At 59.0% G+C, this 14,472-nt stretch overlaps 1 protein-coding gene across 4 annotated transcripts in view; it reads right to left on the bottom strand.

Moving 5' to 3' along the window:
* Positions 1-17: 17 nt before the first annotated feature.
* SLC5A10 (solute carrier family 5 member 10) overlaps positions 18-14,472 on the bottom strand; it is a 57,297-nt gene continuing 42,842 nt past the window's right edge. For 2 of the 4 annotated variants that reach the window (XM_063110245.1, XM_063110246.1), the window contains 6 exons: positions 7,676-7,783; positions 4,920-5,070; positions 924-1,092; positions 541-756; positions 245-302; positions 18-124 (listed from right to left, as the gene is read on the bottom strand). In XM_063110245.1, the coding sequence (XP_062966315.1) occupies positions 18-124; positions 245-302; positions 541-756; positions 924-1,092; positions 4,920-5,070; positions 7,676-7,783 (809 nt within the window). Of the gene's footprint in view, positions 125-244; positions 303-540; positions 757-923; positions 1,093-4,919; positions 5,071-7,675; positions 7,800-14,472 lie in introns of all 4 variants that reach the window. The other 2 variants (XM_063110244.1, XM_063110247.1) reach the window with 2 other exon arrangements.

Here is a 14,472-nt window from a genome sequence, read left to right as displayed (position 1 = left end):
CACCTTCCTGCCCAGCATCAGGCGAAGTAGGCGTAGAGGAAGATGTTGACGCACAGGAGGAGAATGGCGTTGAAGCCACAGGCACGGGCCCAGAAGGCATGTTTCCAGGGCAGTTGGCCGTCACCTGGAGGGGGTTGGAGAGGGACAGGGACAGATGAGGGACACAAGGTCACACTGGTGCCCATGCCTCCAGCCCAGCCTTAGGGTGGGAAGTGACAGAGAGTGCCTACAGTTGCCTACTTGCCTGCTTTGGCTCCCAAGGGCAGGTCCCGAGCCAGGGTCCACCAGGTAAGGTTCTCGATCTGCAAGGAACAGGAGGACGGAGTGTCCCAGGATGGAGGTGGACCCAGACAGGGTCAGGGGTCAGTGATAAGAAGATGGCAGCTGAATTCAAAAAGGGACAGGGGTCAGGGCCAGCCAGGGTTAGGGGACAATTCTTAAGTCAGAGAGGATCAGGGATCAGAATGGGACTAGAGTCAAAATTCTTAGGGGTCAGGGTCAGGGATGACATGCAGGGGTCAGGGGTCAGGGCAGGCTCACCTGAACACCCTGGGGGGGCGGAGTCAGCAGGCTCCCGGCCACCACAACAGCACTGCTGAGCATGAAGAGGGCGACGGCAAAGTGCAGGTAGTGGATGCTGTGGAGGATGGCGGGCCGCACGTCGGAGTGACCACAGGGTGGGGCCGGGTACAGGAATTCCAGGACCAGCCTCGTGGCGCCCAACGCCAGCCCTGCCATCAGGCCCCAGAAGGCCCCCTGAGGAGAAGGGAGGCAGAGCATGTGGGGCTGTGGGAGGGAGACCAGCACCCCCCAACACAGACACAAGAGCAGCAGGGGGGGATCTGGGCATGCTGCAGCACATCTGTGGGGACAGGCTGAGGCCTCCCCACTGCACCTGACCCCTGGTCCTGTCCCGCCCCCACCTGCTCATTGGCACGCCGCCAGAAGATGCCCAGGATGAAGACTGCAGTCACCGGGGGGGCCAGGGAGCTGGTCACTGACTGCATGTAAATGAAGAGTTGCCCGCTGTTGGAGCCCTGCAGGACGGGGATCCAGGCCACACTTACGCCGATGAGCACCACGATGACCAGCCTGCGGGCGGCAGTGGGTAGCAGACTTCACTGAGACCCTTCTCCAACCCCCCGCCTCGCCCAGTAAGTAGGACTTGCTCCCCAGTCTGTCCCGTGTTGCCCCAGCTCCTGCCTACTCCCTGGCCTCTGGTTCACTCCACCGGTGGCCTGGCCAGGCCTGCCCCTGCCCCAAACCCTCCCATGGCTCCCTGCCACCTGCAGGTACAGCCCCAACTCAGCGCTGGCTATTCCTCCCTCCCCTGGGGTCTACACTGAGTCAGCCGGTAGAGCGCCCCTCCATGGCCACCAAGGGTCTCCCATTTGTCTCCCCCCTCAAGGCACCTGTCCTAACGTCTAGTGCACATTTGCGTGGGTGTCTGACTGTCTCCCCCTCCCAACCAGAAGCTCCGGGAGGGCAGGGCTTCACCTCTTTCCTTCTCGGCCATGTCCGCCTGCATACAGTGGGTGCTCACTAAACATCTGGTGACCGTGTGAATGGCCCGCTGTCCTCACAGCTGGGCCAGACTGGCCTGCCGGCAGCTCTCGAGCACATCGTGCTTTCTCAGGCCACCAGGCCTTGGCAGGAGCTGGGACCTGTAGCTGGCGCACCCCCACCCTTGCAGCCCTTGGCTGCTGACTCGCCTGTCACAGGCAACCTCCGTCCTAAGAGTGCGAGGTTTGGAGCCAGGCGGTGGGAGCCAGGACTCCCCAGCTACGGATCCTGAGTGCTTCCAACCAGCCAGTGTGAGCCCCCTTCCCACCCTGATTCCAAGCCTCCTGTCAGCTCCTGCCGAGAGCCCTCCACAGCCTGGACACACTTTGCTCCTTCAGGCAATAAACGACTGGCGGGAGCCCACTGGAGCGTGGGGCACTGCGCTAGGAGCCCGACTCGGCGATGAACAGGCCCTGGTGCCTGCCCACACTCAGAGTCCAGCACAGAAAAGAGACGAGCCTGTCACCTGTCCTCAGGGCTGGGCCGATTGAGCCCAGAGGAAACATCAATCTAGGAGGGCTTCCAGGAGGAGGGACCCCCCAGAGCCTTAAAGGGGTGTGGAGCCCAGATAAAGGGACAGGGCTGGGGCACGGTGTCTGTCTGCTGCTTGTTAGCTGAGTGCCCCTCATCCGTGTCCTGGGCAGTTGGCGCCCCTCACCCCCAAGGTGGGTGGTGGGTGAGACCCGCTGGAACCCTGCCAGGCTGGCAGGGGTGACAGAAGCTGCGTGTGCAGCTGGGTGGGTCCTCCGCTGCCCGCCGCCCGCCTCCCTTTCTTCCCTTCAGGCCTGAGGGAGAGGGTGGAGGAAGGAGGTGCCGCCTTGATTAAGGCTAATTAACCCTCAGCCTGGCAGGCAGGCGGGCACTGCCCTCTTCAAAGGCACAGGCGGGCCTCCATTAGTGCTGTCGCACCCCACCCTCCACACACAGGCTTCCACTGCCCAAGACCAGGCCGAGCATCTCTGCACAGGCTGGGGCCGCTGCAGCCGGGCCTGGCTTCTGACCGCCCTCCAGGCTCCTGCTTCCCACTCAGCTGCCCCCAGGCTGCCAGAGGTGCCCCCAAACCCAGAGGCCATTCCTGCTGCCTGGAATGCCCTCCCCCAACTCCCCCTGCAAACCCTCCTCAGCCTCCAAGGAGCCTTCATGAGCCCACCCCCTCCTACACTGCCATCACCATGAATGGTCCCCTTCATCACCTGCAGCCATGGTCACAGGGGAGCCCCTCAAGATAGGGGGTCTGAGATCTCTCTGAGTCCCCCTTATTGCCCAGCTCAATGCAGGGTTCCGGGAAGGCCTGGCCCTCTGTGCACTGAGCAGCAGAGAACAGCAGACAGCTGGGACAGCAGGGGAGGGAAATAGAGGGAGAGAAGGGCTGGAGCGCAGGGGCTTGGAGCTAGCAAAGGTTAGGGTCCAGGGGTGAGGTCACCGCTGCTCGTTCCCCTGCCCCAGCCCAGCCTATAACAGCTCCTCTGGCCTCCCCTAACCTGATGAGACCATTGGGGTCACTGACACGCCCCTGCCTGCCCCTGCCTGTCCCTGCCCCACGACAGCCTGCTCCGGAGACGCCTGGCTCTGCTTTGTTGACCCCTCTCTGTAAGTCCCACATCTCCTTGATTGAGGCTGTGGTCATGCTGCTGCATCCTACCAGAGACCCAAGACCCCACGGGGCCTAGGAAACCCCACTTGAATGGGAGTGTTTTAGGCAGGGGGCTGTGATGGCGTCTGAGTGGCTGGAGGTGTTGGAGAGTGTCCCAGTGCTTCAGGAGGGGGGGTGGCAGAGCTGAACCCAGCCTGACACCTGGCACTGTGCCCTTTGTCCTCCACTGAACTGGCAACTGAGAGAACTGGGGCCCAGAGAGGGTGAGCAAACTGCCCAGTGTCACACAGCCTTGTGCCCTGCCCCACAGGGAGGCTGAACGCCAGGCAGGCAGGGCCTGGGAGGGGTAGGGGCAGAGGGGCTTGACTTAGCAGAAGGGGTAAGAAGTAGGTCAAGGGGAGGGGGGCTGGGAGGGTGAGCCGGCACAGAGGGGACACCAGGGCAGGACTTTGGCTTTGGCGGGAGCAGGGACATTAGCAGGGGACATGAGGGCCACTAGGTGGGTACAGGCCCACCAGTGTCCCAGGCCAAAGGGCCAACACATACACTGTGGTCAGAGAGGAGCAGGGTCCCCCCCAGGCCACACAGCAGCTGAGGAGAGGCAGGGAAACCAGAGCAGGAGAGGTGGCCAAGAGGTCAAATGCCCAGGATGTGCCGACTGGGAAGTGTCCTGGCCAGCGGGAGGTGGGAGGCCCTTGTTTTGGAGGAGGCCATGAGCCTGCAGATGAGCTCACACTCGCCCGTGTCTGGCATGTCCCAACAGGGCCCTTCCCACAGAAGCTGGCTGTTTTGCATCACTGGGACAAATGCCTGGAGCTCCAGGGAGACCCCACCCTGAGGATGGGCATGCTGGACTCCTGGCTGGAGGGTGCACCATTGGCCAAGCTGAGCACCAGCCGTCTGGACCCCTCAACCAGCCAGGGCGGGGGTCACATGGCTCAGAGGTAGAAGGAGGGGTGGGAGAGGGCCCAAATAGTGCACAAACACGTGCACACACTCAGAGACACCAACCCTCATCATCCATGGCCACGTGCACCCCTACAGGACTCCCGGATACATGGCTGGATATGGGGACGGAGGGGCCCCTATCCTCATTGAGTGCCCAGCCCCATGGGAGCGGTGTTGGGGAGACCAGTTGGACCTTTAATTGGCCACATGTGCTGTGGGAGGAATCTGGCAATTGTCCCCCAGGGCCTAGAGGGGAGAGGGGTTGATTCCTTGGTTGGGGGTATCAGGGAGGGCTGCATGGAAGAGGGGACACTTGGGCAGAGTCTAGGAAGACCAGGTGAGTTGCTGAGGTGAATAAGGAGAGGACAAGCAGGGCAAGGAGGGAATGGGCTCAGTGGGGCCAGGGACCTGGGGGCCAGGGCGACAGCTGCGGCCTGAGTGTGGCCAGTCCTGAGTGGCTTGGGGCAGCTGAGACTCATCAGGAGAGCTGGGGGCTCAGATTTGGGGGAGAAAGAGAGATCTCTGGGAAGGTAGGGGAAGGGAGGGTTGGACCCTGAAGAGGGATCCAGCTCAGGGTGAGAGATGCAGCCCCGATGAGGGCTGTGACCGTGAAGGGTGGACGGGAGAGCCCTGCGGGAGGTGGATGGATGGGACACTCTGGTCCCTTCTCTCGCCTCCTTCCTGGCATCCTTGCTCCAACTGGCAAACTCCTATCCATCCCTCCAAGCCTGCCGCTGGTGGGGGCACGAAGGCTGGTCACTTGGCTGGGAACTACTCAGCCGCTCCTGGGGGTGATGGCCTCCACCCACTGTACCGTCCCACCAGCAGCAGCTCCCGCTCGCCAGCGCGGGGCCGCAGCCGCCTCCAGATGTCCATGGTGAAGAGCGTGCTGCTGCTGTTAAAGATGGACGTCAGCGACGACATGAGCGCGGCCAGCATCACTGCGATCATCAGCCCTCGCAGACCTGGGGGTCAGGGACGGGGGCTTGCTGTGACCCTGCCCTGGCCCCTGGGAGCCTATCCTGCCCGTGCCCTGCTGTCTAAGGCCCCCCGTCAGCACCATGGGCCTCCCGGGAGAGAGGGCTGCAGGCAGAGGGGCTGAGGATGTTTGAGGTCAGCGAGACCCCACGACAGGGGCCTGGGGAGGCCGAGGCGAGCTGCGGGGACTTCTGGGTCTGCTGCTTGAGCCTGCGGCTGGCTGGCAGCACCAGTGCGGGCTGTGATCACGTGTGCTGCTGATGCTGTTACTCTCGTTTCTGCAGAGCCTGCAGTTGACAAAGCACTTTCACACCCCTGACTTCACTGGAGGGAGAGATTATTAACCCATTTGACAGAGGAGGAAACGGAAGCTCAGAGAAGGGAAGCGAGTTGCCCAGGGACCCACAGCAGGCCAGAGGCAGAACCTCTGGGTGGCAGGGGGTGGCATGGTGGGGAAGGTTGGGGAGGGACCCTCTGCTAGAGGTCACACCCTGGCAGGGCACACACCCCACCCCAGCCTTGAGTGGCCCAGCCTCTGGAAATTCCTGCCACTTCCTGTGCATGGCGGGCCCCAGCAGGCACGGTGGATCCCCCCCCTTGTTGGCTCTGTGGAAAAAGAGAGATGCAGCTCCCCAGAGAGGGAGGAAAAAAACCCACCCGGCTCTTGCCTGAAAATGAATGCAGGGTCCCTATGGAGGAGGGGGAGGCATTGCCGTGCAAAGCCTTCTGGGAGTCATGGGCTCAAGAGGGCTGTGTGGAGAGCCCAAAGGAGGTGGAAGGATGCTCGACTGCCAACTCAGTGCTGTGTGCCTTCAGGCTGCTCACCTCCCCTCTCTGCGCCTTGGTCTGCGTCTGTCTCCAAGGACTCTTGCGATTTTTCTTTAAGCATTTAAGCACCTCCACCTCTGCAGACTCCCTGCCCATCTGTCCTCTACCCCTCCCCTAGGATAAGCCTAACATGGGGCCCCTTCCTGAGGGCTCAGCCTTAGAGAGCTATCTATTTAGGGCCTGGATGGGTTGCCTTCCTTTGGTTCTGCGTTTGATTTGCTATGTGACTCCCAGGTAACCCGTGGCCCTCTCTGTTCACTTGTCAGACTGACTGGGATGGGCCAAAGGAAAGTGAGTTAATTCACGGTTTTCCCCAAAACATTTCTCCACCATCTCTGTCTTGCTCGGGAAGTGGATTAACTTGGGGCTTATTTCACCCATTTCTCAGACAAGGCCTAGAGAGGGGTTGTGGCCCAAAGATGGCTGGGTGTCAGCGCTGGGGGGCTTCACGAGTCCCCCCACCCCACCCTCAGCTCAGAGAGGAAGGCAAGGACCAGAGGTGGGAACCACAACAAGGCCAAGTTTTGCACCAGGCAGTTTCCCTGTGTTATTATGTTTAATCCCAGCAACAACACTGAGGGGTGGGTAGGTGCCATTATCTTCAATTTACAAATGAGGACACCGAGGCTCTGAGCAGGGAAGTGACATGTCCCAAATATCTTGGCCAGCGAGTTGCAGAGCCAAAATCTAATCCCTGGTTGGTGCACTCATGTCCCCTGGGCCTGGGCTCTGCAGGAGAGAGGGAGGGAGGGAGAGAGAGAGAAAAGGGAGGAAGAGGGGTGGGACTTGAGGGACCAGGAAGCTTCCAAGGTGGGGGTGAGAGGGGGTGGCAGGGAGAACTCAAGCACCTGAGAACCCAGAGAGGAAAGGCTCGGCTGCAAAAGTCTCAGAAAGCTGTCTCCTCTTCTGCTTAAGGTGGGACTTCCCACGCCCCTTGTTAAGTTGCTCCTACTTGTACACCTCCTGTGATGGGGAACTCACCACCCTGTATCAGACTGTCAGGGCTGCTGCTGCCACAAGAAACATGAAAAAAGCTGATACGTGCCCCATAGTTCTACCTGTTGGCCTGCAATGTCTTGGGGGAGACAGAAGATGGGAACTTATGCCTGCAGATATGGGGGAGTCCTGAACTCCTGGTCCTGACAGAGTAAGCAGTGGACTTGGGCTTATGTTGGTTTGTATGTCAGTCACTCTGTAACCCTGGACTTTCCCCTCTCCGTGCCTCAGTTTCCCCATCTGTAAAATGGAGCCAATAATCCCACTTTACAGCGTTCAATGAGAAGTAGTTTGTAAAAGGGCCTGGCACCCAGGATGCATGTGGAAGAGAAAGCGGGTGGCCTTTCTCAGGAGGTGGTGCAGCACCGACTAGGAGGACAAGCTCTGCAGGCAGATTAACTGGGTTTCAAGCCCAGCTTTGCAGCGTTCTTACCACATGACCTTAACCAGGGCATTTAACCTCTCTGAGTCTCGATTTTCCCATCTTTAGAATGGGGGTGATACCAACAGCACTTGGAGTTCTCGAGGAGGGGAGGCGAGGTGAGTGCATCCCATTGGAAGTCCTTGGGACAGGCCGGGCACACGATGGGTGCCACGAGGGTAGATGACCACTGCGCCTCTCCTCCCCTAGGGGCAGAGCATCCCCCCTGGATGTTGCACTGGATCTGGAGTGGACTCCACAGCCACCAGGACCCCTCACCTGCATTGGGCCCCATGTTCCAGCCCTGCCCCACCCCACCTCCTGGACCTCCCCCCAGCTGGCCTCACCTACGGGCATCAGTTCCAGGATCAGCTTGGGGTAGGCGATGTTGGAGCAGCCAATCTCAGCCCCGCAGGCCCGCAGGCACTCGGATGGCACCACACAGCCCACGTCATCTGCGCGAGAGGGACGCTCAGTGCCCCACGCTGCCCCACGTCCCCTCCCCACAGATGTAGGCACCTTCTGGGGGTGGGAGCCTGCCCCAGACCTGCTCTGTCACTTCCTCTGACCTGTTAGTGCTTGGCCCTGGGCCTCAGTTTCCCAGTCTGAGCCATGGGGGAGGCTGGCCTCTGAGGACCTTCTGGCTCCTCACCCCTGCCTCTTTTCCCCCCTGCTGTGCCCCATTGTAATCCCTTCTCCTCCCACTTCCCACGAGGCCAGGGGCCTCGATTGCAGTGCGGCCCTGCCCACGTGAACAGTCCTCACTAGAGTCTAGCTGGGGCGCTGGTCTCCCTTGTCCCCCCCTCCTGCCCCCAGCCCTTCTCCCCAAAGGGGAAATGGAGGCTAGAGAGGGGAGAAGGCCTGGGGGGCAGGGCACAGCCTGTGGGATGGGGCCCAGGATACTCAGAACCCATCCTCATCACCACATGGGCAGCCCCTCGGGGTTGCTGAGTCACTCCCCTCCGTGAAAGCCCAGGCGCCTCCGCGGCCTGCCTGCTTGACCCTCCCTGTGGCAGGGCGTGGGGTCAAAGCCCACCCATGCTGGTCGCCCACCCCTAGGGTCTTCCCCACCCCCAGGGTCAGAGCTTTAGTCCAGGCCATGGCCCACTGCTGCACCATCCCCTACATGAGCCCAGACAGATGCCTAGAACTCTCCAGTTGCTCAAAACAGTCTGCCAGCCCCTCCATCGTGCAGACCCCCGGACCCTTCTTGTCATGTCCGTCCTTGCTCTGCTGGCCCCGTCACGCTCCAGCCACACAGGCCCTCCGTCCTCCCCCAGCACACAGCTTCAATCCCCCCGAGGCCTCCGCACGCTCTCCCCAGGCCTTGCCACAAAGGACTGACTCCTTCACACATCTGGGTCTGTCCTCAGAAGTCCCCTCCTCCGTCTAAAATAAACCCACCCCACTCCCCCATCTGTTCCCTTGCCCCACATGGCTTTTCCTCAACCCTTGTCACCACTGGGATGACTTGGACATGTTTATTTAGTCCTTGTCTCCTCCCTATAGCAGGTAAGCCCCATAGGGATGGGGACTTTGTCTCGTGCTGTCTTCCCTGTGGTCGGGGCAGTGCACACTGGTTATCCGTTGAATGAATGAAAGAACCCATGAACTTCCTGGGCTCAGCCAGATCTGACTGAACCCTAAATCCAGGTGTCCCTAGTGTGCTGTGTGGCTTCAGGCTGGTCACTTCTCCTCTCTGGGCCTTGGTCCGTAAGGACTCTGCTGCTGGGGACAACTCCTGGCCTCCACCCCGCATCGGGCAGAAGACTGACCCTGCATCCACAGCCCTGGGCGAGAGGCTGTCCTCAGGGCTCCCTCTGAGCGGCTCCGCAGGACTCTGCTGCTCCGGGCAGTGTGGGGCCGGCCTGTGCCTGCTGACCAGCAGCATGCAGGTGACGGAGAGAGTCTGCCCCACGTTCCCTTTTCCTCCCGTGAAGTACTTTCTAAAAATCTTTGGCCCCTGCCCCTGTGGTTCTCAGCAGGACTCACAGAGCACAGAGCAAAGCAGCTGGTTGTGACTATGGGGGACGTTCTGAGGCAGAAGCTGACTGACGGTGCTCAGAAGGGAGGAATGACAGCCACTTCAGATCCGGTGGGCCGACTGAGGCTGGCATGGATGTTTCTGTGACTTGGTGATCCCTGCACAGACCATCTTCTCAAAACACCCCTTCTGTAATGTCCCTCCTTAGATGCCCAGCCCCACGGGGGCAGGTCCGAGCCCGTCCTCGAGGCCAGCTGCGCTCCGCACACGCTGCCCCCACGACCCACACACCAGTCTCCAGGCCAGGCTTCCTGGACATCTGGTCCCCCAGGCACTTCCTACTCAGTGTGTCTAAGTCAGACTCATTCCCTTCCTGTCCTTGTCCTGGTGCTGGGCCTGTCATCCCCTGTCCTCCGGCCAGCCCCCAGTGCCATGGCCTCTCCTCTGTCCCCTGGGGGCAGGCCCTGCCCACTCACTGGCCGCACCACCGTCCACCCCGCTGGGTGCACCAGCTCCTCCCACCCTCTCCTCCCCTGCAAAATCACAGCTCTCATCACACCACGTACCCCTCCACAACTCAGCGACCTCCTCCCGCCCCCACCCCTGCAACCAGCGGCATCCTGGAAAAAAATCCTTTCCATGGCATTCGAGGCCCCTGACACCCAGTGCCAGGCACTCCCACCCTGTGCCAGGCACCCGCAGCCTGAGCTGCCTGCATTTTCTCACACACCCAGCCCTGGACGCCTCCGTGCCTCACAGACGCCTCCCTCCTCCCAGTGTACCCATCCACTTACCACCCCACCCACCCCTGTTTGCCCCGTTTCCAGACCCACGACAGAGGGCTTGTCCTCTGAGGCGTCCCCATCCCCTCCTACCCCCCAGGCAGTGGCAGCTTCCTCCCGAGGGCTCCTGGGGCCAAGGATTGAATCACGCTTGCTTGTTTGTTTATATATTTTCCCTCCCCCACCAGACCGGGAGCTCCCCAAGGGCAGACACTGGGTTTGAATCACCTCCAAGTCCTGGGTATCACCCAGCCCAGGGCTGGGCCCAGAGCTGTTCTGTGAAGCTCGCTGAATGAATAAGGGAGTGAGTGATGGGAGGAGGAAGGAAATGCACAGGAGGAGAAGCGGAGAGGGAGAAAGGATCCCAGAGAGAGTGAGGATGGGGTTCAGACATAGTTAGATCCAGCTGCCCTACCCTATCACCTCCACCCCGTTCAGTCTTGCAGGACCAGAAAGGACATAACTTGCCCAGGACACACGGTCAGACCTGGGACAGAGCCCAGGGGCCCAGGGCAGGACTCTGAGGCCACAAGGGTTCAAGAGTCAGAGGGCAGGTGATGGGCCCCTCCTGATGGACTCTGGGCCTGGACTGGCTGGCTCTGGCACTTGGAGGGCCCAACCCTCCTGGGAGGGACAGGTGAGGCGTCAAAGCCACATAATGGCTCAGAAAGCCCGAGTCAGGAGTTTCTTCCTGAGTTTATACAGCCCATTCCAGGCTCCCAGCATGGGGCACCGCCTCCGGGCACTGCTGGCTCCACAGAGGGTTTGTGCTGAGCAGCAAGAAAGAACCACCTCTCCTCTGTGACAGCAGTGGCAGTGGTGCTGCCACTTAAACACAGTTCCCCAGGGCAGCAACTCAGGGGTGAGCAGCCCCAGGGCCATTAAGGGTTGGGGAACTGGGGGGGGGAGGGCGTCTGGGGTTTGCCAGACCCCTGGCTTCTGGGACTGGGAGCTCCCCACTGGGCTCCACTTCTGCATCAGCCCCGCCCCTGCCCCTGTCCACACCAGAACCCTGGGAGCTGCTCTCTCCTTGCCCCCATGTCGTCCCTCCCCACAGCCAATGCCAAGTCCCGCTTGATTACTGGGGACCGCACAACCTGCTTGCTCCCCTCTAACCCAGTCCCCTACAAGCCAGCAGAGGGAGCTTCCAAAACCACCGATCTGCCCACACTCCTCCCTGCTCACAGCCATTCTGCACTCTCCGTCCACTGCAGGGGTATCATGAGGCCCTAACTGTGCTCTCCACCCACTTCTCCACCACCCTCACCCCTGCCAATTTCACCCAGACCGCTGGCACCCCAGGCTCTCTTGGACACCTCCGGGCCTGTGGGTGTGCTGTTCCCTCTCCCTAGAATACCTTTCCACCTTCATAAACTCAGGGAACAAACTCATACTCATTCCTCTCAACTCATCATGGATGTCTGGGCTCCCCAGGCTTTGGGGCAACGGCCTCTATGGCACCAATAACTCTATGGCCTGCATCTGTCTGCCTGTTTACCAGGCTATGACTATGGGGCCTCGGGAGGAGGCCTGGGCCCCAACAGTGTTTGTTGACTGACTATGATTCTCTCCCAAGAAGGCCACTGCACACACTGCCCTGAGGAGTAATAAAGGTATTCCCCAACCCCAACCAGGCCTGGCCCATCCTTGGGAGCCAGCCCAGACGCTGTCATTACAGTAGGAGCAGGAGAAAGGCACATAGGCCCGGGTTCGAGTCCAATTCTCCCAATTCCTTGCTGTGTGATTATTTAAGGTCTCTGAGGCTGTTTTCTCCTCTGTAAAAACCCTGCTGGGGACATTTGTAGGCCAAAAACTTAACTTCAACCTAAACTTCACACCTTATACAAAAATGAACTCAAAATAGATTGCAGATTTAAATGTAAAATGTAAAAAACTATCAAACTTTTGGGGAAACAAAATAGATCTTCAGGACCTAGGGCTAGGTTAAAAAGTTCTTAGACTTGATCAAAAGCATGATCCATAAAAGGAAAAACTGGTAAGTTGGACCTCATCAAAATTAAAAAACTTGTGCTCTGTGCAAGACACCAGTGAGGTGGATGAAGAGACAAGCCACAGGCTGGAAGGAAGAACGTGCAGCCCACATACCCAACAGAGTCTCTATCTACAACTTATAAAGAGCTCTCAAAACCCAACAGTAAAAAAATAATCCACTTAGAAAATGGGCAAACGACATTTCACTGAATAGGACAGACAGATGGCAAATAAGCACATGAAAAGATATTCAATGACATTAGCCATCAGAAAACTGCAAATTAAAACCACAACAGGTATTATACACCTATCAGAAAGGCCATATAATAAAATACCAGTGGTAACACCACACGTTGGCAGAATAAAATGGTTGATCACTCACACATCGTGGAGGGAATGTAAGATGGTGCAGGCACTCCAGAAAACAGTGTGGCAGTTTGTTAACGAACAGGCAACCGCCATAGGACCCTGGAATTGCACTCTTGGGCATTTATCCCAGAGAAATGAAGCCTAATGTTTATAGACATAATATGTATATGAATGTCCATAGCAGCTTTATTTGTAATAGTCAAAAACTGGAAACAACCCACATGTCCTTCAACTGTCGAAATGGTTAAACAGACTGTGGGGCGTCCATATCATGGAACAGTGGTCAGCAATAAAAAGGAACAAACTACTGATAATTATGACATCCTGGATGGATCTCCAGAGAATTATGCTGAGTGGGAAAATAGCTGATCCCAGAATGTTACATACTGTATTTTCCATCCATACAGCATTCCTGAAACGATGCAATTGCAGAGACGGAGAACAGATCCACGGTGGCAGAGGGTAGGGATGGTGGGGGGTGCGTAGACGTGGCTATAAAGAGCGAGGTCCTTGCGGTGATAGATGGTTCTGTGTGTTGACTGTGATGGTGGTTACACGAATCTACACATGTGATAAGGTTGCACACATCGGTACACACACACGAATGAGCGCATGTAAAACTGGTGAAATCTGAATAAGCTCTGTGGATTCCACGGTTAATTTTCTGGCTGTGATATTATTGTACTATAGTTATGCAAGATGTCACCATTGGGGGAAACTGGGTGAAGGGTGTGTGCGACCTCCCTGTTCACTTGTTTTTACAACTTCCTGTGAATGAATAACTATGAGCAGGTAACTGCAGAGGTCGGAGAGCCCAAGGCCTTTCAGCCCTGACAGCCAGGACTCCCATCATGAACCCCAGTGCCTCTATAATAGCAAAAGAAGAAGCCGAAGCCCAGAGAAGTCTTGCCAGGGGACCACGGTGGCCTCAGGAACCCCAGGGCAGTGCTCTCCCACTGGGACCTCCTCCTCTCTCTGGCCCTGGGTAGGGAGGATCAGGTATGTGTGCATGTACCTGGGATGAGCTGGGGGACTGTGCAGGAGACTGGCCTCTGGGCCCAGTATGTTCACATGCAGCATAAAACCCCCTTGGGGCCAGGGTGGGGGCTGTATGGTAGGGACCACAGGACTTGAGGCTTGAGATGTCACTGATGGGGACTACAGGAGTGCCAGGCCTGTGAGAGAATGGTCACTGCTCTAAGGCAGCGGACTCAGGCGCAAGGAGGTCTGACAGCACATGGATGGTGTGGAGGGGGCTGGGGAAGGTGTGGAGGGGGCAAGAGGACTAGAGATGTCACCACTCAGGCCTCAGCAGCACAGAGCGTGTCCTGAGGGTCCCAGACCAGCCCTGCCGAGATCCAGAGTGAGTGGTGAGGGATGCCGGGGAAGGGCTGGCCCAGGTCCCTGGCAGACTGGCTGCGGCACACGACGGGGCGGGGGCTGTTTGTCCAGCCGGGTTTAATGGGCTTTGCCGTTCCGCCCTGACAGCCTGCCTTCAGATGTGGTCCCCACGCCCCCCATAACCAAGGTCCCAAGCCCCAGGGACGCGGAGCAGAGAGCCAGGCCTGACCCCAGCCCACAGCAGCCCTCGCCGCCCCTCCCTGCCTCAGGGTTCAGGCGGAGTACTGCTCACCATGTAGGACCAGTGTGGGGGACTCCTCCGGGCAGGGAGCAGGCTCAGGACCAAGAACTGGGTACCTGCTCTGTGAAAGCCCCTGAGGTGGGGTCAGATAGTGCCCTATGCCTGCCCGGGGGCTCCCAGCCCAGGACTCCAACCCTACTTCCACAACTGGACAGCTGGGTATCTTGCCGCCCAGACTTCCCACTTGCAAGACAGGGCACAGCTACGGATGGAGCAGGATCACCCACAGGCCCTGGGACAACAGGGAGGTGCCCAAACTGCTGAGTGCTGTGTGACCTCACGAAGAACACTGTCCCTCTCTGGGCTGCAGCGGTCCAGGAGCTCTTGGTCTTTGGCCCATGGGGACCACGTACCACGTCCGTGTCTGTTGGGGGG

This window comes from Cynocephalus volans, chromosome 10 (genome assembly GCF_027409185.1).
Source record: "Cynocephalus volans isolate mCynVol1 chromosome 10, mCynVol1.pri, whole genome shotgun sequence".
In the NCBI taxonomy this organism is placed as follows: Eukaryota; Metazoa; Chordata; class Mammalia; order Dermoptera; family Cynocephalidae; genus Cynocephalus; species Cynocephalus volans.
Note: the sequence above shows the minus strand (reverse complement) of the source record. Positions and strands in the feature narration are given on the sequence as shown.